Below are 23,579 nucleotides of genomic sequence, written 5' to 3'. Positions count from 1 at the left end.
GTAAACTAGAACTTGCAACCAGCACCATTTCTTTCTTAGCCCTCTCACTGATCTACTTGTCTTCATTGATAAGTGTGATGTTATGCACTATTTACATTGGCTGATTAACTCGACTTGAATGCGTGAATGACAAATGGATTTTCTTATCACATTTGGTAGGCGGTCGTTTTCTTTGATCCGTTCAACTGATTTATCCATTTTCATTTATAATTTACAATAAGACTTGCGCATATATCCGTGTCTTCCCCATGAATTCAACTCAAATCAAACTAAACAATTTAAATTAATTTTTACGAGGGCTACGAAAAAATTATCTAAGAGCTCAACTTATCTGAGTATTTTGAGAATATTTTTACCAATATCTCGGTGCACTTTTAAGAAAGTAATTAGTAATTACATTGAGCAACATTGATGAATTACGATGGAAAAACTCACAACATTAAATGAAAGAAAATGACGCGCAACATAAAGATAACATTAATCACTATCCCGAGTTCAAGCCATGTCAATACCTTGACAAATTCCATGCATATGCTCCCGATCAATTTGTTATTTGAGTCTTTGTTAATAAGTGTTCCTCAAATATTAGCTAACTATGTCCATTACAAAAACATCTTCACTTGGCAATGCATCACTGTTGCCGGAAAAAAAGAGAGAGTCAGTTTCAAGTGAAAATTTGACAAAAAAAAAAAAAAAGAAGAAGGAAAAGAAAAGGGAAATGAGTTTGTTTTGCCTTTTGGATGTGGCAGGGTCGGGTCACTCCAAGCTCTGTCGTGCACCTTCAAAATCACAAATAGCCTTGACCCCATCCGAATCCGATCACCAACGCAGTACCACCTCCACCCCTCTTCCTTTAAAATTATAATAATAAAAAAAAAGAAAGAAAAAGAAAGAAGAAAGCAGAGATTTTCTCTCTACATCATTGAGATACTACTACTAGTCCCACTGCTACTCTTCCTCCAATCTCCATCCATCTCCACTTCAATGCGAATCCGAGAAAATTCGAAATAAAGAAAAGGAAATTCCGAAAATACAAGGCCCCTCCCCGCTTCTTCTCTCATAAAGGAGTGAAGTTCAAGCATCGTCCACCACCACCACCAGCAGCAGCTGCAGCAGCAGCAGCAACATCGTCTTTTAAGATAGCACCAAACTCCTCCCCCCCCCGCAGGCTTTTTCCCTTCAATTTATGCCCCCTTCCTCCTCCTCCTTCTCTTCCCAACTTCGCCATTCTCTCCCTCGCTCTCTCTCTATCTCTCTCTCTCTCTCGCTTTCTCGTCGATGGAGTTCGACCTCGAGAACCCGCTGCCCCTCTGCTCCGAGACCCTCGCCTCCCTCTTCCTCGTCGAGCCCGACCACATGCCCGGGGAGCAGTACGTGAGGGGCCTCCGGGACGGCGGCTTCGACGTCGCCGTCCGCCGCGACATCGTCTCCTCCATCTCCCGCCTGTCCTCCCGCTTGGACCCCCTCTCCTCGTACCTCGCCGTCAACTACCTCGACCGGTTCTTGTCCTACCAGAGCTTGCCGGTGCGGACGGGGATAACGATTTTTTTTTTCTTTCTTTGGATGTGGTTATGCAAGAAGGCTCTGTTCTTTTGTTCTCGTCGTCGAGATCTGACCGAGGCTTTTTCTCTCGCAGCACCTGAGCCCGTGGGTCCTGAGGCTCCTCGCGGTGTGCTGCGTTTCTCTGGCGGCGAAAATGCGGAACACGGACTTCTCGCTCGCTGACTTTCAGGTTCGTGACTGGTGCAGAAGCGGCAATTCTTGTTCCGCGACGTGAGTGTTTTTTTTTATTTTTTTATTCCCCGCTAAAGCTCTGTTTTTTTCTACCGTAATGCAGGGCGATGGAGGTTTCGTGCACGACTCGCGGACCATACAGAGGATGGAAGTGCTCATCTTGGGAGCTCTGAAATGGCGAATGCGATCCGTCACTCCCTTCTCCTTCGTCGCTTTCTTCACGTCCCTCTTCAAGCTCAAGGACCCACCTTTGAGGCAAGCCCTGAATGCTCGAGCCACGGAGATCATCTTCAAGTCCCAGAACGGTACGTGTCGAAACCTTTCCATTCGACGTAGCACTGAGAACGCAAGACGAAAGCGTGTAACGAACTGGGCATCTCCTGTTCCGCAGACGTCGAGCTCATGGACTTCAGGCCATCGGTCATTGCGGCATCGGCTCTTCTCTCTGCCTCTCACGAGCTCTTCCCCTTGCAGTTTTCTTGCTTCAGAACAGCCATTTTAAATTGTTCGTATGTAAATAAGGTAAAATAAAGCACCCGTCCTGCGTCCCATTCGTTTTCTCGAAGCTACGAAGCATTTCCCCACTGTTGGATTATTAACTCGTCCACGTCTCACACGTTTTTTATGTGCCCATTCTCGCAGGACGAATTGTTAGATTGCTACAGCGCGATGCAGGACGTGGCGATGGAGGGATACGAGTCGGTTTTCGATGTCATCTCGAGGTCGGACACCCCCATCAACGTGCTCGACCAGAGCTTCTCGAACTCGGAGGACGGCGACGAGAAGGCCACCGGCGGCGGCGGCGGCGGCGGCGGCGGCGCCATCTCGACCTCCACCATCACGAGGACCTCGCTCAGGTCGGAGAGGCTACTGAAGAGGAGAAAAGTCGCTGACCACTGCTGCGACTCGTCGTCTCGCGCCTTCCAGCTTTTGCAGTTCCAACAGTGCAGACGCCCGGGGCATTGATGGTGAGGGGGCGATAAAGAACCGATCCAAAGCGATGGGGTCTCTGTTGGGAGCGCGACTCCTCCGAACGGCTCAGGAAGAAAACGCAGACGAAGAGGCTGATGAGCGGTTGGTGGATGTTTTTCGATTGGGTGAAGAATCTCGCGCTGGCAGGAGGGGGAAATTCTCGTTTTTGCAATTCCTTGTCTTATTCACGGGACCAAATGGAGACAAATCATAACTTTGAGTTGTAGGGTTGAGCTCGAGAGAGAGAGAGAAGAGAGAGAGAGAGAGAAGGGTCTTGTGTTCTTGGTTTTGGTCTTAAAAAAAAGTGTGCTGTGTCTCTTTAGTTTCTGGCCGAGGAATGATAATTTATAATTGCAAATATAATAACAAACCATACGAGCTACTCCCCCTCAGAGGCAAAACCCCCAAAAAAAAAAAAAAAAAAAAAAAAAAGAAAAAAAAAGTTTGATAATTTATTGGGAAATGGAATGAAATCTCTGTGCTTTTTGTTTTCCCACTTCTTTTTTGGCCAGCAGAGAGAGGCTCAGTGGAAGAAAAGGAGCGGGCTTAAACTTACGGTCTTACCCTTCATCTCTTCTCTTTTCACCATTGCTGCAGCTCTCTATCTTTTGTCCTAGAGATTTGCATTAAGACACGTTGGTTCTTATAAAGAAAGTAACTTGGTGCTAGAGAGAGAAACGGGTTCTTGTTGGGATCCTCTTGGGTCCGAACGAGTTTTTACAAAGAGCTAAATCACGGGAGCAGCTATTCATGGAAAAAGTACTAAAATTTAAGATGAGCACAACATGGGCAAGCGGAGGTTGGTCCCTATCCTGTCTCGTTATCTCTCGCAACGAAACATGTCTCGCCCCCACTTGCAATGCGAATCCATCAAATCCATCCATCCGTCCATTTAAAACGGGGTGTCGCCTTCCAAAAAAATGTGACCGTAGGTTTGTGAGCCGTCCGATGGTCCCCCTCCCCCCCCACCCCCTTGAAAACCCGAGCTGATGATTAGGTTTCTCCAAGAGATCCGTGGGGCCCTTCCCGGAGATCTTCCTCCTCCTTCCCTCCTTCCCTCCTTCCCTCCCTTCCTCCCGCCCTGCAGCACCCCACAGAATGCGAAAGGCACCGTACGAAGAGAGCCGAGCTGGACCACCGGTGCACATGTTGGATGGATCGAATTCAATTGGGCGCCGAGGATGATGTGGCCATCGTGCATGCAAACTCATTGGGTGGATGTCGAATTTATGGTCTCTTCGTGGGAAAGGGGCGGGACACATGTTGGTGCTGAGGATGTACGGGTTCCAGTGGGATCCAATGATTCACCACTAACTTAGGTTTCTAACTCCATGCAAGAATCACGAGGGGGATTCTTCTCTTTGATGATGAATTTTAAGTCTAATCGAGTGAATGACAAAGTCAATTCGTCTACCTATCTTTGCCTGCGTGGCATCGAGTTGGGAAGAAAGAGAAGTGTAGTATGATCTCCGCTTGAGTCGATTTGGGTATTTTAGGGAGGCGACTCATTCGAGCGAACTTCTTAAATGGGAGCCATGCATTGATGCCTAACTAGCTAGGGCTTTTGTTTTAGCGAGCGTGACGTTGAACCATGGAAAAGGAAGATGGTGACATAACTCCACACGAAAGAAAGCAGTGTCGAAATACCAAATTAAGGAGTCAAAAGCTGGGCCAGAATTCTTTTCTGACACGTTAGTGAAGTTATTGCCGGCCTGACCCGTTGTCCTTCAAGTGCTTCCCAATGCTTTTTGTGTATTCAATTGCAAGGTTAGCAACAGAACGATGTCACGAAATCCTCGTATCATTGCCCCCCTCTTTCCACGGTTGATGTGTTGCAGCCAGCGTGATCATTGCGATGTTTACAGTGAAGCAAAAGTCCTGCGCGGATAATTGAAGCAAAGTAGGGCAAATCATTGGCTCATGACTCCATAGATTAATTTTTTGGGGTGAAGTTTTGACCAATCTAGATGTGCTAATGAACTCAAAACTTTAGGCTACGACCATTTGGTAATTTCTCTAATGATGTGCGTCCAACTTTTCTTTAAGCCTTTTCATAAGGTGGTATTAGAGAGACGATGTATGATTGATTTGCCTCCAAAGCATGCCGGTGCTCGATAAATGTATCGAGGTAATCTCAATTTGATGCTCCACGTTCTTGATGGTCCTGGGTGCCGGATGATGTGCACTCTGGATGTGAATTAGTGACTCTCGCTGAATCAAATGGGCAAATATCTTGTGCTATTGTCCGTGGTTCTGAGTAAGAGTTAGGGTTAGCAAATGCTTTTTGTGGGAGATGCTGCAATAATTTGGCTGGAACTGAGGTGGGGATCATTGGGTACGAAGGTGGGGATCATTGGGTACTTCACTTTGCATTGATGAAGAGTTGCGCTATTATGGAAGACCCATATAGATGAGAAAGGTTTGCAAAGGTGCACTCACGACGCATTTAGGAGAAGTAATGTTCCACAATAGATAATAGATGTAGAGAAATTAATGTGGTATCAAGTATGGCCCATAAGTTGAAGTCTCAAGACTTTTTAAGAGAAATTTAGCTGAACTATGTGAGCCGACAAAAAAAACTTGAGCTTAACAAAAGCTACATATGCCAAGATTATGAGTCAAACTATGGCAATGGGCTCTCCTCACTAATGCTGGCCATCCTCTTCTCAAAGGACAATCTCTCTCTCTCTCTCTCTCTCTCCCCTCGCGTGTTATTACAGACACGTGATTCGGGACGACATGAGCAGAAGATGATGGAAGAAGCTGTCATTGCGCATCAATGAAAGAATGGTTGGGCTGTTTTAGGTGGGAGAAGAGAGAGAGCCAGAAGCTTCCTGAAATAAATTGAACTGCAGAGAGGGAGAGAACAGTGAAATTAAAGGAGGTGGGAACCCAAAAGGTCACATGTAGCCCGAGAGAATCACAATGATAAGCCTCCAAATTTCATAAATGAGAGGTGGGCGCCTTGTCCCTCTTTGGTGGCTTTGCCTCTCCGGCTCTCCCGCTCTTTTGTACCTTCGCTTTACCTTCATCCACCCAGCCAAACATCTATCCTCACCCAAATCTCAACATCCACTCCAACCCTCGTGCCTTCCGATCGCACGTTGTCCCCTCCTCAAAAAGGACAAACCGCGAAAGAAAAATCGATGGATTCGGGGCCATTGCAATTCGATGCATCTAAACTTCTTGGACATGAGTATCACGAGGTCCATTTGATTCGAGACTTCAAAAATGAAAAAAAAAAAAAAAAATCCACGCGCCCCTGTTGCTTGACCGATGCAACGCAACACCTCCTAGAGATATTGTATCGTTTGTCTGTGCTGTTATTTTTCTGGGCCATATATTGTTCAATTTTTGGTTTGAGGTGTTGTTCCTTCGAGTCATGCATCGATAGGTAAAAAATTCCAGGTGCAAATTTTAAATTAAATTAAATGGGAGTGGTGTCTATATTTGGAACCCATCATCTGGAAGATTGATAAGAAGAAACTCTTTCCAATCAAGGATAGAGAAAAATACGGTCCCTTGTTAAAATCCTTGCGCGTAATTGACGGAGAAAGCTTCATCATGCTCATGGGATTGACTTAGAAGGATGATGGATCCAAAGTCGAATGGGTTTTGTCCGAGAATTTATCACGAGCTTTCTCAAATATTTTCATTCTTGCAGGACCACAAAGCTTTACGGTGTTGTTGTGATGGAACAAGTCCGTACTTTTTTTCTTTTTTACCTCAAAACAAAACCGCCAAACCAGTCCGTCGACACCACTCGTATCCCATTTGCTCAATCCGAGCATAATTTCATTTGCTAACTAATACATTTTGGCGTAGCCATTGTTCCCAAGCATGGGTACCGCGTCTTCTCTAGACGACAGTAAAATTCCGACGCAAGTTAACATTACTCAAACTCGACTGACCATGTCTTTGCTCAAGCTTTCGGATATTATAACAGTTGGTTTTCTTTTGGTGGATAGCTTCGCTTGTAAAATGTATTGCTATCGATGATGATGGAGTTGATAACCATCGTAGAAGACATTATAAGAAGATACATTATGATCCGATTTTGAATATTTTTTTTTCAGATGCGTGCAAATCATCTAGTACATAGATTCTTTTCCGGCGTCCTTGTCAAAAGTCTGGGAGAAAGAAGACAGGATCGAAGCACTTAAGCCACGTCAAACTAGCACTGTCCTTCTAGAAATAGTATGCGACGAAGATTTCTCTAGTCCCCTTCAAGTCCACGTTAACGAAGTTTACACACTAGGTTACGATGATATTTCGAATCTATATTATGTTTGAATATTCAAACTAGCCGGTCTCTGTTGACCTTTTATACTATCTACAGTAATATGATATGATGTGTAGGGATTTTATTTGATCCTTCGTGAATACAAAAACACAAAATGACCATAGTTTAGTCCGCAGTAAGTATCGGCAGTTAAACCATTTCTTACAATTGGTTTGGAAGCTAAAGGAGATATAGTACACGGTGTCAGCCTACGTCCAGCACAATGATCGTAGCAGTTTAATGTGTGGTCTACTCTACATGTTTACGCTGTTTTATTGGGAAATAAGTAAAGTCATCTGCCTTCTAAGTTCCAGAAATCTCTTTAATACTATTATATAAAGACATGGTTATGTAGAGCAAAACAGTTCAGGATCTCATGAATTATTCGAATTTCTGTCATGGAAGGTTCTGTATTTGAAGACTCGTGAAGAGTGGATGGCTTATATTTATCTATATGAGATTTGTGTGAATAAAGAAGAATTACTTTAAGATATTGCCAGTATGCAATCTGGGAGGAACTATATATGACAATTTTCAAAAGAATATCAAGGAAAGACTGCTGGTGGTTTCCAAGAGATTTCAAGATTGACCCTTTGAAAATTCTTTGCTGTAATTTGATTGCTGTTATATGTTCTACTAGTCTAACGAATCCTCCTCCTTCAGGAAAACTATAGTCAGTTTGCTTTCCAGACCCTTTGATCTATATCTAAGATATGTGAATTTTGAACGTCTATTATTATATCTTGCTTGAGCATGAAAGTCGTTTCCATGTGACGTTAGTTTATTGTCCGAATTTTTCTTAACTGAGGTCTCGCTTTCACGTCACTTCAACAAGTTCGAATGGAGAGACAATTTCCCAGCGCCACTTAATATTGCTACCTTCCCAACCTGCGCTACCTATGAACTGTGATTTTTCCCGATAGAACATGATTAATTCAGTATGTGGAACGAGTTATTAACTGCTTGTGGCTAAGATACAATCATCCAAACGGGCATATATTGGTTGTAATTCACATTTCCAGATGATTATTCAAGTATATACATGCCTTATAGAAAGGCTGCTAAATTGACAGAACCAACTACCCTATGAAGAACAGATTAGCTGTTCTTTATACGCACACAAGGTGACTGATCATTCTAAACAGACCAATTTTCTTAATTAATAGAAAACATCATGAGAACGTTCATCTAGTAGGAGCCAGGATTCGATATTGTTGTCGGTGATAAACGGTTCGGTCCAGAAACTCCCGCTAGACTCTGCAATATATGTGTCGAGAGAAGCTTCGTACTCCGTGTTTGAGAAGTCCACAGTTTCCATGCACAGCGATAATGAAGTCTCCCTCGAGCTCGAAGATGAATGGAGGGATGCAAACCCTTTCACGATCTGAGCAGTCATAGGGCCGTCCGTAGGAAGGTCGAGAATATTGTTTGGACTCGTATCGGATATATTATTAGGGATAGCTTCATGATCCCATGAATGATTTTCTGTGATGGTTGCTTCTTGTGGAGATGTTGTTGATGATGGTTGGGTATTTTGATTCAAGCGCTTCTTCAAGTTGGTGTGCCAGTGATTCTTGACTTCATTGTCCGTTCTTCCTGGTAACTGAGATGCAATAGCTGACCATCTGTAATATATTGCATGTACAAATCGAACATTAGATATTCCCCTTTCTGGTTAAAATGTGTCTTGTTTTCTCAGGAAATGTAATTACATTTTCTTCAACCCAAATCAATTTGTGAATGCTAGTCAACCAAAAAATTTGCGAAGACTGAAAAAGGAAACTTATACGGTCAGTTTCACACTCTATTTCTGTGATTACAACTCATGTCTATATGAAAAGTGGAGACAATAGATGATACATGATCTCATATGCGTTGGTATACTAATTGAGCTTTATGAACATATTGTATGACGATCAAAACACTCCACAATTAACTCAGAAGATGAAGAATCCTAACTCCTCGTTCTTCAGTCTTTAGCTTCTTAAAGAACTTATGCCTCTTTCAATTAGTATTCCATCTCGCTTTTTAGGTTTCCACTAGTCAATTCTGTGTCCCAAAAATGAGAAACTCAGGAAATTCTAACAAGGATAGATAATACTCAGTCCAGTGTTTTCTTCCTTTTTTTGTTCCACCACCCATAAATATTGGGTTATCATCTTATGTTCTCACATCAAGGCCCTGCTCGCATGCATCTAGAAAACAATGAGCTTCGGATAGATTATGAAGAAGCTGTTTGTTTTATTAATCAAGTCTTTCTCCTTAGAGGAACTTCAAACACTAGTAGGGAAGTATATGACATCAATCTACATGCGTTTTTTTTTTTTTTCAAGAACTAGCTAATCTAGAAGATATGACTCACTTGTTCCCAAGCAATCCTTGTAGTCTGACGATGGTATCTTCTTCTTCCTTGGTATAGTTCCCTCTCTTGATATCTGGCCTTAGGTAATTCATCCATCTAAGTCTGCAACTTTTTCCACATCTTGATAACCCTGCAAATTTGAAGAGGAAAAAAAGAAATCTAAACTGTAAGCTGCTAAAACATGCATGCATAACTAGGAGTAAGAAAACTTATTTATAACTCCATCCCTCTGTTTGTAGAGCTTCTCTTTGCCACGGCTGTCGTATTAATCACGAGAATAGAGAGAAAGGAGATCTGCAGATACTTTTGCCTTCTTTTGGCTATAATAAAACTGCGAGCCTAGAAGCTTGAATTCAAAATAGAAATCGTACTTCTTCTCCCTACTTTTAAGGAGGGAAAAAAGGAATTATTCTAGAGATTTTGCATTAATCCTAAAACCTGAAGAAGCGCTTGAAGATAATTCAGGTTGCATTTGAAGATTAGAAATTAGCACTTTTCTCCCTCGAACCTTAAAAATTAGAGAAGACTATTGATCTCAGTAGCGAGAATAGTAATTTCTCCATTTACAGATAGAAGGGAAATTCTACAGCTTGGCAAGTAGAAAGAGCATATTTCAAGGTTTCCAGGTTCTTGTTTTGATTATTTCCTTCAAGTAAGAGGAGCTGGAAAACCTTCAGTTGATTTTGAGAAGAAGATTCATAAGATCATAAATTTCATTCGTGTGCACATCTTACTTAAAACAACACTTGATGATCTGAAAACTGATGGAATGATTTTTGATAAATCTACCTGCATACTTGGGGAGTTGGCGCCAATTCCAGAAGCCGTATTTGCTCACATAAGCCTTCAGCTTCCTGTCTTCCTCAGGAGTCCACGTTCCCTTCTTCATCCCGTTCTTGTCTCGCCCTGGTGTCCTCGCCATCTCCCTCCCTCCTTCTCTCTCTCTCTCTCTCTCTCTCTCTCTTATTATGTGCCTGTCTTTACTATGAAGAATTATCTTTTAACCTTTTTAAGCATCGAATGCGTTAGAAGTTTAGCGGTATTTATATAAACCTCTCCGTGACTCCGAGGATGGCCGAAACGTGTTCCACACATCAGTACAGTGTTTGGACTTGTCTTTTTGGTAAGACTGGCTATAGTTAATTACTTTATGTCGTTTTCACTTTCGAATTTAGTCATTATGGAGCTGCTTCTTTTTTATTGGTGGGACCAATTTATTTTTTTTAGCAAACACTTCGCGTTAATAAAAGGGGGTAACATTAAGTATTTGCCTTGTCTACCCAAGATGCAGGTTCTATACCAGCAGTTGGAGAGAATCAAACAATTATCTTTAGGTCTTCAAATTAGGTCATGGATGGGACTGACGATGGTATAAACATCTAGCTCATCAACTTGTTCAAGTTGAAAATTTAACTATTTTGTAGCGATATTCTATAAATCCTGTCATGTCGCCGAGTATGCTAAGGTACCGGTACCGCGCATTGTCGGGCGTAGAGTATTTTCTGAAATGTGATGTTAGACGGGTATTCAATCCTAAGCTCACTTCATGTACAGAAGTTCAAACTTATTCCATCTGTATTCTAAAAGCTTCGACGAATAAGACTGGAGTCTTCTTAGTTGTCCTTATGCATGGTCGTCACGAGTCAATGGGCCCACGAGAAGCCAACTGATGATATGTCGCGCGCTCTTGTTCACCCAAATTTAAAACGATTATCAGCGCACTTCTTTTTGATGAACAGGGATCAACTTGCAACAGGTGGTTGAACGGGTCCATGCGTTCAAGAAGCCTATGTGCTCAGAAGGGGAAAATATTAACAAATCCTATAAATAAGTGTCGAGGGTTTTTAATTACAAACCCCAAGAAAAATAAACTATCGGGCGGTTCAGCTAACGATTAGACCAGGCGTAGCTCTTTAGCTTCAATTCCTCTGTGTACATCAACTCGCAGCGTCAAAACACGCGTGGAAAAGAGGACATCGCCTTGAAAAATACTCGGAAGCCATCGGCATTCCGCAGGTGACAAAGACAAGGTCGTTTTTAACTCGGGTTGACTGGAAATTTCGACGAGGGAGTTTGTGAATGAAAACCTATGAGGCATCCGCATCACTTGACTTCATCCCAGGTCGGGGACGTGCATCACTAATCAAAGACGAATACTCCTCCGGGAACCCATCAACGTTGTTGCCAGAGACAAGAATTTCAAGACCGGATTACGAGAGAGAGAGAGAGAGGGGGGGGTGGGGCCTAGGTCCGAGAATTCACATTGGTGCAAGTCTTGGGTCTCATCCCTTTCCAGGTCAACGGGGCAGACGAAGGTGATGATGTAGGCATTGAGTTCGATTAAGTAGCCATTCGATCCCGCTTACGACGCGCGGGGCCTGTTAATGTGTATTAGGTAGCACGATTGATTTAGTTTTATTGGTTCTGGGGGCCGACGTTGTCGGGGATTAATTTAAGTGGGATCACGTGTCCGTGTGGAAATAGTCACAAAAGCGGTTCTGGATGTTGAGAAAGTGATTTCGCATGGCAAAAGACAGGCAGTTTCCCTTGCTTTGATGCCGGCGGAAGAGTTTGGAGCTTCGAATTTAAGTTTGAACTTAGAGTCGGTTGTGCTTGAATCAGTTTCATAATCTGAATGTTACTAATGTTACTTTGAGAATGAATTTTTCCTTTTCGTTATAGAGAATATCCTCCATGAAAACGCCTTGGTCAACAAAATCTCAAGAGTAGTTATGTGGTAAGTATTTCCACATGAGTCTTTGTCAACAACTGCCTTTAAGTTGATCTTGAGCACTTACTAGAAAGACAAAAAGACCCTTCGCGTAAAATACTTTGAGGTCATATACCCTTTTCATGCTTGAAAAGCTTATTTATCGTGTTTTACAAAATCTTTATTCACGATGGAATTGGCATTTATACATAACACTTGAAATTTTCACACCTAATCAAGTTCATCAACCACCGGGATGCCTATTGGATCATTTCTCTGTCATAGGATTATTGAGTTCGATTCACATTGTGAGTGAAGCCCAAAACATAACTTATATGGAGAGATCACACGGTTAGCACTTCGAAGGGTTATGTTGATGGGCTTGCTAAACTTGGACCTTTATAAGGGGAAAAAAAAACTTGGACCTTCGGGGGTTGGTGAGGGGGAGTACTTATGGCTCAAACCGAACTTTGCATAGTTAGTGTGTGATTATGAGCAAACCCTAAATAGCTCCAACTATATTATTAAGTTGAATCATACATTATGTGAAGAGACTTCCTAACTATTAGCATCTCCGTGGAGTGATGGTAATGGACTCACTAATCTCGGACTTTTGAGTCTAGATAGTGTGGAAGAGCAATGACTCAAATTGAATATTTTGTAATAGGTATGCGGCCCTTTACAATTAATACTTAGATAGGCTCATTAGCACCGGTCCTTTTGCCCACGCTTTTACATAGTCTTGCAAGATGTGACTAATTCTATTCTTATAAGACTAGCGTTACCTTTTGACATTTCATCGAAATTGTCCACTGAACATTGCCGGGAAATATAATTATGGGATCTAATCAACATCAAGATTATATAATCCTCACCCCCAACCCCAAAACATCCCCCCTTCTCCCATTCAACTCCATCGCCATTGGGTCAAAGTCCTTAGATCTCTAGAAGATTCAATTAATTTACCCGTGAAAACGATCTCCGGAGGAATCGGAAGGCAAGAAAATGGACGGTGACGGATGACCCGTCCGTAACGAAATGGCCATCGGAGCCTACGAGTACGAGGTGGCTCCAAAAGATGCTTTCCATGAAAAGCAATAGGAGCCCCCATTTAATGTCTTCGAGATATAAAATAACACGACTTCTCCTCCTCTTCCGAGGCGAAAGCAGGTCAACTCAATGTCACCACCATGCAAATGGGAAACGAGACGAACGTTTGAAAAACATTGACTAAATCAAACATGGGGCTCACGACAAGCCTTTGATAAGTAACTCTCCATCGGAACTAGCGTTTTGTATTATTAAATACATTGCATTCACCCCCAAAGGATGACGCATTGCGTTCGTGGCTACAGGTTACTAATCGCGAGAGGCACTGCTGGTACTTGCTGTAGCATGCGTATGATTTAATCTGATCACATGCATGTCAATCGATGCTAACGCTTTGGTGTTCGTCTAGCGTCCATCCGCTTCGGATAAAGCAGATCAATGTCTTACCCGGCGATGGCGGGCGTCGTTTTCTTCGTTGCAATTGAGTGATCCCAGTCTTGTTTCGGCTCGACACACTAACTGCTCCTCATGACCACCGCCGCGAAATGTTCCGTTATTGATTCAATCTCCAAAGAAAATGGACCGTAATGTCAGGAGTGCGCCGTGAAAAACGTTTGGAAAACACCTGCATCTCTGCATGAAACGCACTTGCACCAGTCATTTGGGGGGTTTTTCTTTCAAGTCAACTTAATTACTTTGTAAGCAAAGTCAAGATGCCGTAAACCATCGCATAAATTCGTCAATTTTTTTTTTCGCATATCATTTCACATTTGATTCCACCTTATTCCATGACAAAGAATCCTTCCGTTCACATAATAAAGGTCGCATTAACTTTTCTTTTTTGTCGGGAGAGTGTGGGTCTCGGCATTCGAATGAAAATAAAGGGTAATTTCCACACAGTTTAACCTTGTTTGGATTGTGTTGACTCTAAGGAATTGACCTAGATATTTTGACATTCCACGCATGCCTTTATAAGCATGAATCACGAGTGATGTCTCTTTTTATATAATTATATATTATATTTTTACTTTTACGCCATTTTTGACCCCACGGTAAAATCTCAATTCATATTTCCTCTCAAACACAAAAGAAGGAAGAAAAAAGAAAAGAAAAGAAAAGAAAAGAAGAACAAGATGCAAGACTTCTCGATGACTATGCCCATTCTTATTCTTAGTTAAATTCTATGATCTTATCTAGAAGTTGAAAATTAGGCAACAGATATAGAAAATGCATGGAATTTGTACCTTAATAATTTCGATTTTTCGTTGATGTAGTCCGCTTGGTGCCTGGAACATTACGGTAGCGGCTTGACAGCTACACTTGACTATCAATTTTGGTCAGTGCTAATGATAGGGTTACGTCAATTTGACCCTATTATTGTGGAAAATCTCTTTTCCATTTTGTTCTTTTCGAATGGAAGTTGAAGACTAGACAGACGAACCTGACATGCTTTTTTGTGCAAGTTCCTATTTTGTATTTTTGTCCTAACTCTTACGTCTGAATATTATTTTTTTAAGGTATTTTAATCTTGGAGAGATTACTTGACATCATCCTTGACATCATATATTCTTACTTTCAAGTGGACCACTAAAATTGCAGCTCGGCTTCGATTTCATTTTCAATCTGGTTTATCAAGTTGGAATTTTCAGTGACCTTCGATGAAAGTCGAACAAATATTAAATTCACCTACTTCTAACGCGCGTCCTACTTCTAAATTTTCAAACTGCAAATGAAAATTACTTTAAATGCGAAAATATTTTGAAAATATTCCATATGATTCAACGTTTTCAATGTTTGGATATTTTGAAAGGTTTTGATTTTTTTTTTTCATGACAACAATAGATAGAAACACGGATGTCGTTGCCGGCCCCGAGTTCATTGTTTAAATCTCATTGATTTGTTGTAATAAACCCGTATTGTTCTGTCCTTTGACCATTGTAGGTTTCATTTAGGATTATGGGGCAATATACTAAATTAAGCAAAATCTAAGCAAGGCCCAATGATATAGGCACCGTCAGCTCATAACATTGAACCCTAATTATAACAAAATCATTGGCTTTAATATGAAAATACATGATTCTGTCGCTTATTTTACACATTAGAATAGGTGGTATAAGTAATAATAGAAGAATAGGAAGTGGTAAAAGTGAATGCGCGTTACATTGCTTTATTTCACTTCTTAAAAGAAGCTATATTGATAAGCCCATAAATCGAAATCTTTGGTTATAGATCAAAATTATCCATGTGCTCGTTCAGGCTGATAAAATGGATCATAAGATCATTTTTCAACTCTCATCTAATGGCCCCTGCAGAATTGGCAACTTGTTGGGCAACCAAGTGGGGCAAAATGGGGACGGTGTTGTGTGGCAGAGCTTATGCGCAATAGTCTTCGTGTCGACGTGGCTTCTCGTGTTGACTCGCTGGCTACGCCGGAGCGTCATTGACAATGATGACGTCGTGAGGACAGGAAGACAGAAGAAAGTGAAGGTTTTTCGGGTAGAGACAGATGACAAGAAGACAAGAAAGACCGTAGCGGACAGCCAATTGTGGATGGCCTAGGAAGGATGCGTGAAATGAACTGTCCCAAAAAAAAAAAAAAATGAAGAAAGAGCCCCTGTTGCATTAAATTTTTTAGGATTACAAGCACGGAAAACTTCAAATTAATATATTTATAATAAATTTATCAAAATATAATTTTTTAACTAAATAAATTCCTAAATTGGTACACTTATAATAAATTTAATCTCTATTAATTTTCGTTATATTTTTCTGTCATATACTGAGTTGGCTGACATGTGATTATTGATGGGAATACTAATTTAGGGTTTTACCCTCCATTTATTGTAAGTGTACCGGTTTGTGGTTTTCATTGTATGAATCTAATTTAATGAAAACCGGTGTAGGTAAATTTATCATAATTATAACAGTTTGGAGTTTTTGGTGGTCAAAAAGTAGTTTGTGATAAATTTATCATATGCGTATTGATTTACGGTTTTTTGTGTTCAAAAAATTAATTTGAGGTACATTTGTTACAGGTGTATTAATTTGAAGCTTTTCATGGTATTAATCCTATAAGTATTCTTGGCCAATCTACTAGACTTGAGTTGAGTAACTTCAATAAATTTGGCTCGATGAACGGTGGCGAGGATGGCCGGCGTTGCTCAACAGTGTGGGCAAGGTGGCACATGCAGGCGGTGCTCAGTCTCGGTGGTGACTCACGGTTAGCTTCTTGATGATGGTTTCTCACGGCAAGGGGACGCCTGTGATGTGCCTGGCTCGGTTCACCTGTAAAATAGAGGAGACAAGGCTGCTGATGGTGCGACAGGGAGCAGCCAAGACGGAGTCGCAATTCGGCGAGAAAAGCAGCGTCGCGATCAACAGCAGAGTCGCGGTGCAGGGGATCGTCGAGATGGTAGCGAACAGTGTCGCAATGTAGAGGCTGCAGGGGACGTAGCTCGATAGGAAACAGTCATGTCGTCGTGGTGGAGTTTGGATGGCGATGGAGGGCGCCAAGCTTGCTGGGACGTGAGAGGGTCAGATCAGGAACTAGCAGGGTCGTCGTTGCGGTGGTAGCGAGAAGCGAGCAGCATGGGTCATCAAAGGGGGCTAAAACAGGGAAGCTTGTCGTCGCCAGTGCAGGTGGCTGGAGGCGTTGGAAACTTGGCTCGACTTGACTGGGCTGGAATAGGAAGCAGCACGGCATGGCAACAGGGTTGGCACCGTCAAGGCAGTAGGCACAGTAGTCCGGAGGCACGACCAAGAACTCAGCCATGGAAGGGATGCACGGTTGAGGAAGCCTGGCCATGGAGGGGTTCCGCCGGCTGATGTGGGCCGAACTCTCTCCTTTCTCTCTTTTCTCACGTGTGTTTCTCCGTGTATTTTTCGAATAATGAACTGCCCCCTGATTTATGAAGACCTAATGATATTATATAGTGTTAACCTAGGTCTTTCACAGGTTTTCAATTGCGGACTTCATTGAATAATGGACTTTGATCACTAAGGCCTCAATGTAATTGTACTTTTTTTTTGGGCATCTAAATGTAATTTTACTTAACAGTTGAAATTGATTAAACCGAGTTCGATTAGACTCTCCCCCTCTTTATGAATTTCATTAAGCCCCTGGTGGGCACCGGATTGGCTGATTTCCACTTCTTGTGGGCTCAATTGATGACACAGTCAATCTTCTTATGACCTTTTCCGATTAAACTCAAAGCCTTTAACTTTAACAGGCAAAATCGAACTTAATTAAAACTTAATAACTCCAATTCTTTGGCTCGGCCACTTCTTCCTTTATTGCTTGTCGAATCTTGCTTGAAGTGTAGCCTACTCCACTTGAGTGATCATGTCCATTTACCACCGCCGGTCCAATACAAATGCAATTAATGATAAATGCTCCTAAAAATGTGTGCTATGTATTTTAGTTATAATATTTTTGTTTAGAGGTTAAAGATTATCCATAGTTTTTTATGTAATTAATTCTTAAATGATTAGTCAAAATTTAGGTCTTAACAGCTTCCCCTCTTTGTAGGTGAGCTTGCAAATGTTGCATTCAAAGATAAATTAATACTTGAATTTTGACCATTCAAATGTAGTGAGTGATATTTTTACTAGGATTATGAATCCCGTTATTAAACGCAATGTGTAATGATGCATGCTAGCACAAATGATTAAAACGTACTGGGAGTTACTTACCTTGTGGAAGTGGTGAAGCAATTCGAGGAAGAACCCAACTATGAATCACTTGACAAGTGTCTGGATTGCACCCCGCAGATATACGTTTGATGATTTGTTGAAAGATTTCAAATTTCCCGGACATCATCTAAGGCATTCGAAAAGTGATAATCAATATAAATCTGGATAATGTCTGGGGCACCTACAGATCAAGAGATAAAGGTTGTTCAGAATATCTGGATATTATCCAACATATTCGAATCAGGTTAATGTTTGGATATCGTCCGAGATATCTAATGATAGGATCAACAAAATGGTTCCGTTCCAACTTTTAATGAAATAACTAGATATAGTAAGATATATTCAAAGAAATTAACTGCTAAACACCTGAATATCGTCAGAGGTGTTCAACGTGAAATTTTCCAAATTGTTTGAAAATTGCTTAAAAAGAAATATCTAGTGTTCGTCTGAGGTATTCGAAAAAGCTTGGTCAATAAATACCTCTGATAAATATCTTGACATCATCAAAGGAATTTAAAGACTAAATGAAGAAAGGGAAGTAATCCGAATGTTTGAAAAAATCTTAACGAAGTACCTGGATAGGTGGGAGAAGAGGGAGACCCAGAAGCTTCCTGAAATAAATTGAAGTGCAGAGAGAGAGAGAGAGAGAGAGAGAGAGAGAGAGAGAGAGAGAGAGATCAAAGGTGGTGGGAACCAAAAGGTCACATGTAGCTTGATAGAGTCACAATGATAAGCCTCCAAATTTCATAAATGACAGGTGGGCGCCTTGTCCCTCTTCGGTGGCTTTGCCTCTCCGGCTCTCCCGCTCTTTTGTACCTTCGCTTTACCTTCATCAACCCAACCAAACATGTAGCCTCACCCAAATCTCAACATCCTCTCCAACCTTCGTGCCTCCGGATTGCACGTTGTTCCCTCCTCCAAAAGGACAAACCGCCAAAGAAAAATCGATGGATTCGGGGCCATTGTAATTCAATGTATCTAAGCTTCTTTGACATGAGTATCATGAGGTCCAGTTGATTCAGGACTTGAAAAACGCGTGCTCCTATTGCTCGACTGATGCAACACAACTTTTAGAGATATTGTATCGTTCGTCTGAGTGCAAATTCTAACTTAAATTAAATGTGAGTGGTGTCTATATTTGGAGCCCACCATCTAGAAGATTGATAAGAGGAAACTCTTTTCAATCAAGGATAGAGGAAAATACGACCCCTTGTTTTTCCGCCTTTGTTAAAATCGTTGTGCGTAATTGACAGAAAAAACTTGTGTTCATGGGATTGACTTAGAAGGATGATGGATCCAAAATCAAATGGGTTTTGCCCTAGAATCTATCATGAGCTTTCTCAAATATTTTCATTCTTGTTGGACCACAAAGCTTTGCGATGTTGTTGTGATGGAACATGTCCGTACTTTTTTACCTCAAAACAAAACCGCCAAACTAGTCCGTCGATGCCACTTGTATCCCACTGGCTCAATCCGAGCATGATTTCATTTGCTAGTCAATACATTTCGGCGTAGCTATTGTTTCCAAGCATGCGTACCGTGTCTTCTCCAGACGACAATGACATTCCGATGCAAGTTGACATTATTCAAATTCGACCAACCGTGTCTTTCCTCAAGCTTTCAGATATTGTAACAGTTGGTTTTCTCTAGGTGGATAGCTTCGGTTGTAAAATGTGTTGCTGTCGACGAGGATGGAGTTGATAACCATCCTAGAAGACGTTATAAGAAGATACATTATGATTTGATTCTGAATATATATAATTTTTTTTTTTCAGATGTGTGTTAATCATCTAGTACGCAGACGCTTTTCCCACGTCCTTGTCAAAAGTCTAGGAGAAACATGACAAGAGAACGAAGCAATTAAACCATGTCGAACTAGCACTGTCCTTCTCGAAGGGGATGCAACAAAGTTTTCTCAAGTCCCCTTCAAGTCCATGTTAACGAACTTTACACACTTCATTATGATGATATTTCGAGTCTATAATATGTTTGAATATTCAGAGCCAGTCTCCGCTGACCTTTTATACTACCTACAGTAATAACTGAATTAGGTACGTGTAATGACTTAATCTGACAAGAGCAATGAGTGATTGTTACGTACGAGGGCTTGGATAAGGAGTGGCTTTGACAGGCTTCCAGGATGGCGAAAGAGGTTGGAATGAACCAAACTTTACAGCGAATATGGAGAGAGCCATTCTAATATATATATGAAAATTGGAATTAACTTAAGATGCGTTGTTTGATATAATAGTAATACTTAGTTTTGGAACTTCAAAGTTATGTATGCTCAAGGGGAGCACTACTAGGATAGATGACTTTTAAGGAGCTAAATACAAGGTGTCGTAGTACTCAAGCTGTCCACTTCCAGAACCTATTGTTTCCTAGTCCTCGAGCATAATTTTAGCTGCTTTTCGCCACACTTTTTTACCAGTAATGAGATAACTAATTATCGAAAAACAGAAGGTTTAGATGTAGTAGTTATTAGTGATTAATATGATATGATGTGTTAGGATTCTATTTGATCCTTCGTGAATACAAAAACACAAAATGACCATAGTTTAGTCCACAATAAGTATCGGTAGTAAAATTCAATTGAACCATTTCTTACATCTGGTTTGGAAGCTAAAGGAGATATTATATAGTGTCAGCCAAAGTCCAGCACAATGATCATAGCAGTTTAATGTGTGGTCCACTCTACATGTTTACGCTGTTTCATTGGGAAATAAGTAGAGTTATCTGCCTTCTAAATTCCAGAAATCTCTTTAATACTATAAAATAGTTCAGGATCTCATGAATTATTTGAAGTTCTGTCATGTAAGGTTCTGTATTTGAAGACTCGTGAAGAGTGGATGGCTTGGATTTATCTATATGAGATTTGTGTGACTAAAGATGTATTACTTTAAGATATTGCCAGTATGCAATCTGGGAGGAACTATATAAATGATCATTTTCAAAAGAATATCAGGGAAAGACCGCTGGTGGTTTCCAAGAGATTTCAAGATTGACCCTTTGAAAATTCTTTGCTGTAATTCGATTGCTGTCATATCTTTTACTGGTCTAACGAATCCTCATTCTTCAGGAAAACCATAGTCAGTTTGCTTTCCAGACTCTTTGATCTATATCTGAAATATGTAAACTTTGAACGTCTATTATCATATCTTGCTTGAGCACGAAAGCCTTTCAATGAAAGCCATTTCCGTGTGACGTTAGTTTATTGTCCGAATTTTTCTTAACTGAGGTCCCGCTTTCATATCACCTCAACAAGTTCGAATGGAGAGACGATTCCCCAACGCAACTTAATATTACTACCTTCCCAACCTGCGATACCCATGAACTGTAATTTTTCCCATAGAAGATGATTTATTTAGTATTCGGAACGAGTTATTAACTGCTTTTAGCTAAGATACAATCATTTAAACAGGTAAATATTGGTTCTAATTCACATTTCCAGATGATTATTCTACTATATACACACCTTATAGAAAGGCTGCCAAATTGATAGAACCAAAAACCCTACGAAGAACAGATTAGCTATTCTTTATTGGCACACAAGGTGACTGATCATTCTAAACAGACCAATTTTCTCAGTAGAAAAAATCAAGGGAACTTTCATCTAGTGAAAGCCAGGATTCGATATTGTTGTCGGTGATAAATGGTTCAGTCCAGAAACTCCCGCTAGACTCTGCAATATATGTGTTGCAAGAAGCTTCGCACTCCGTGTTCGAGAAGTCCACAGCCTCTATGCACCGGGATAATGAAGTCTCCCTCGAGCTCGAAGACAAATGGAGGGACGCAAACCCTTCTACGATCTGAGGAGTCATAGGGAAATTAATAGGAAAGTCGAAGATATTGTTAGGACTTGTCTCGGACATATTCTTAGGTCCAACTTCAAGATCACATGAATCATTTTCTGTGATAGTTGCTTCTTGTGGAGATGTTAATGATGTATTTTGATTCAAGCGCTTCCTTAAGTTTGTGTGCCAGTGATTCTTGACTTCATTGTCCGTTCTTCCTGGTAAGTGAGATGCAATAGCTGACCATCTGCAAAATATTGCATGTACAAATAGAACATTAAATATTTCCCTTTCCTGGTGGAAATTTGTCATTGTTTTCTTAGGAAATGTGATTGCATTTTCTTCAATGCAAATCAATTCGCAAATGCTAGTCAATTGAAAAATTTGTGAAGACCAGAGGAGGAAAATTATGTGGTCAGCCTTTACCAAAAAAAAAAAAAAATTATGTGGTCAGATATCATTCTCTCTCTTTTTCATGATCATGACTCATGATCTATCCGAAGCTCATTGTTTTCTTGATGCATGCGAGAAGGGCCTTGATGTGAGAACATAAGATGATAACCCAATATTTAGGGGTGGTGGAACAAAAAAACAGGAAGAAAATATATGACATCAATCTTTTTTTTTTTTTCAAGTATATATTACATAATTCATGTGAAGTATTCTATGTTTCAAGTTGGGTTTTGTATTAGAGTAACTAGCTGCGAGAAGATATAACTCACTTGTTCCCAAGCAATCCTTGTAGTCTGATGATGGTATCTTCTTCTTCCTTGGTATAGTTCCCTCTCTTGATATCTGGCCTTAGGTAATTCATCCATCTGAGTCTGCAACTTTTTCCGCATCTTGATAAACCTGCAAATTTGAAGAGGAAAAAAAGAAATAAAAACCGTAAGCTGCTACAACATGCATACGTAATTAGGAGTAAGAACTCAACTCATTTTTAACTCCGTCTCTCTGTAGAGCTTCTCTTTGGCATGGCTATTGTATCAATCACAAGATAGAGAGAAAGGAGATCGGCAGATACTTTTGCCTTCTTTTCGCTATAATAAAACTGCGAGCATATAAGCTTGAATCCCAAATAGAAATCGTCTCCCTACTTTTAAAGGGGGAAAAAGAAATTATTCAAGAGATTTTGCGTTAACCCTGAAACCTGAAGATGCACTTGAAGATTATGAATTTGCACTTTTCTCCCTTGAACCTTAAAAATTATAGAAGACTACTGGTTTTAGTAGCGAGAATACTAATATCTCCATTTACGGATGAATAGGAAATTCTACAGCTTGGCAAGTAGAAAGAGCTTATTTCAAGGTTTTTCCAGTTTTTTTTTTTTTTTTGCCCTTTTCTCCAAGAAAGAGGAGTTGGAAAACCTTCAATTGATTCTGAGAAGAAGATACACAAGATCATAAGTTTCATTCACGTGCACATGCTACTTAAAACAACACCTGATGATTTGAAAATTGCCCGAACGATTCTAGGTAAACCTACCTGCATACTTGGGGAGTTTGCGCCAATTCCAGTAGCCGTATCGGCTAACATAAGCCCTCAGCTTCTTGTCTTCCTCAGGCGTCCATGTTCCCTTCTTCATCCCATTCTTGTCTCGCCCTGGTGTCCTCGCCATCTCTCTCTCTCTCTCTCTCTCTCTCTCTCTCTCTCAGTGTGTGCCTCTGTGTACTTCGGAGGATTATCTTTGTTCCTTTCAAAGCATCGAATGGTTTTGAAGTCCAGCGGTATTTATGCAGACTCCTTTGGGACTCCGGAACAGGCGGAAACGTGCTCCACGCATTGCTATAGTATTCGGGCTTGTCTAACTCGTGTGCAGTAATATTCTGAAATGTGATGTTACAAGGGTATTCAAACATAAGTTCGCTTCAAATACATAAGTTCAAACTTTGAAGACTATGATTGAGCGAAAAATACATGGTGGAATTTTACATGGTGCATGATCAACTTGCATGTCTTCTCGCAAATTCTTAAAGCAATTTC

At 40.9% G+C, this 23,579-nt stretch overlaps 3 protein-coding genes across 3 annotated transcripts; 1 reads left to right on the top strand and 2 right to left on the bottom strand.

Annotated features, from left to right (window-relative positions):
• The first annotated feature begins 907 nt into the window (after positions 1–907).
• LOC104440204 (putative cyclin-D6-1) lies at positions 908–2,966 on the top strand. Its single transcript, XM_010053173.3, has 5 exons — positions 908–1,524; positions 1,637–1,732; positions 1,838–2,039; positions 2,126–2,256; positions 2,377–2,966. The coding sequence occupies exons 1-5, from the start codon at positions 1,279–1,281 to the stop codon at positions 2,698–2,700; spliced, it is 999 nt and encodes a 332-aa protein (XP_010051475.2). The 5' UTR covers positions 908–1,278; the 3' UTR covers positions 2,701–2,966.
• Positions 2,967–7,968: 5,002 nt separating this feature from the next.
• On the bottom strand, positions 7,969–10,334 carry LOC120285886 (transcription factor MYB15-like). Its single transcript, XM_010053167.3, has 3 exons — positions 10,140–10,334; positions 9,351–9,480; positions 7,969–8,613 (listed from the first exon to the last, which is right to left on the bottom strand). The coding sequence occupies exons 1-3, from the start codon at positions 10,270–10,272 to the stop codon at positions 8,148–8,150; spliced, it is 729 nt and encodes a 242-aa protein (XP_010051469.2). The 5' UTR covers positions 10,273–10,334; the 3' UTR covers positions 7,969–8,147.
• Positions 10,335–21,254: 10,920 nt separating this feature from the next.
• On the bottom strand, positions 21,255–23,379 carry LOC120285885 (transcription factor MYB15-like). Its single transcript, XM_010071513.3, has 3 exons — positions 23,082–23,379; positions 22,319–22,448; positions 21,255–21,843 (listed from the first exon to the last, which is right to left on the bottom strand). The coding sequence occupies exons 1-3, from the start codon at positions 23,212–23,214 to the stop codon at positions 21,387–21,389; spliced, it is 720 nt and encodes a 239-aa protein (XP_010069815.2). The 5' UTR covers positions 23,215–23,379; the 3' UTR covers positions 21,255–21,386.
• Positions 23,380–23,579: the final 200 nt, after the last annotated feature.

The sequence above is a fragment of the Eucalyptus grandis genome, chromosome 1, assembly GCF_016545825.1.
Source record: "Eucalyptus grandis isolate ANBG69807.140 chromosome 1, ASM1654582v1, whole genome shotgun sequence".
NCBI lineage: Eukaryota > Viridiplantae > Streptophyta > Magnoliopsida > Myrtales > Myrtaceae > Eucalyptus > Eucalyptus grandis.
Note: the sequence above shows the minus strand (reverse complement) of the source record. Positions and strands in the feature narration are given on the sequence as shown.

Excerpts from the sequence above, each read along its gene's own strand:
- LOC104440204 (XM_010053173.3), top strand. The coding sequence starts at position 1,279 with ATGGAGTTCGACCTCGAGAACCCGCTGCCCCTCTGCTCCGAGACCCTC. Across the intron at positions 1,525-1,636 it reads TGTCCTACCAGAGCTTGCCG|CACCTGAGCCCGTGGGTCCT; the intron begins GTGCGGACGGGG and ends TTTCTCTCGCAG. Across the intron at positions 2,257-2,376 it reads ATTGTTCGTATGTAAATAAG|GACGAATTGTTAGATTGCTA; the intron begins GTAAAATAAAGC and ends CCATTCTCGCAG.
- LOC120285886 (XM_010053167.3), bottom strand. The coding sequence starts at position 10,272 with ATGGCGAGGACACCAGGGCGAGACAAGAACGGGATGAAGAAGGGAACG. Across the intron at positions 9,481-10,139 it reads CCAACTCCCCAAGTATGCAG|GGTTATCAAGATGTGGAAAA; the intron begins GTAGATTTATCA and ends TCAAATTTGCAG. Across the intron at positions 8,614-9,350 it reads CAAGGATTGCTTGGGAACAA|ATGGTCAGCTATTGCATCTC; the intron begins GTGAGTCATATC and ends AATATATTACAG.
- LOC120285885 (XM_010071513.3), bottom strand. The coding sequence starts at position 23,214 with ATGGCGAGGACACCAGGGCGAGACAAGAATGGGATGAAGAAGGGAACA. Across the intron at positions 22,449-23,081 it reads CAAACTCCCCAAGTATGCAG|GTTTATCAAGATGCGGAAAA; the intron begins GTAGGTTTACCT and ends TCAAATTTGCAG. Across the intron at positions 21,844-22,318 it reads CAAGGATTGCTTGGGAACAA|ATGGTCAGCTATTGCATCTC; the intron begins GTGAGTTATATC and ends AATATTTTGCAG.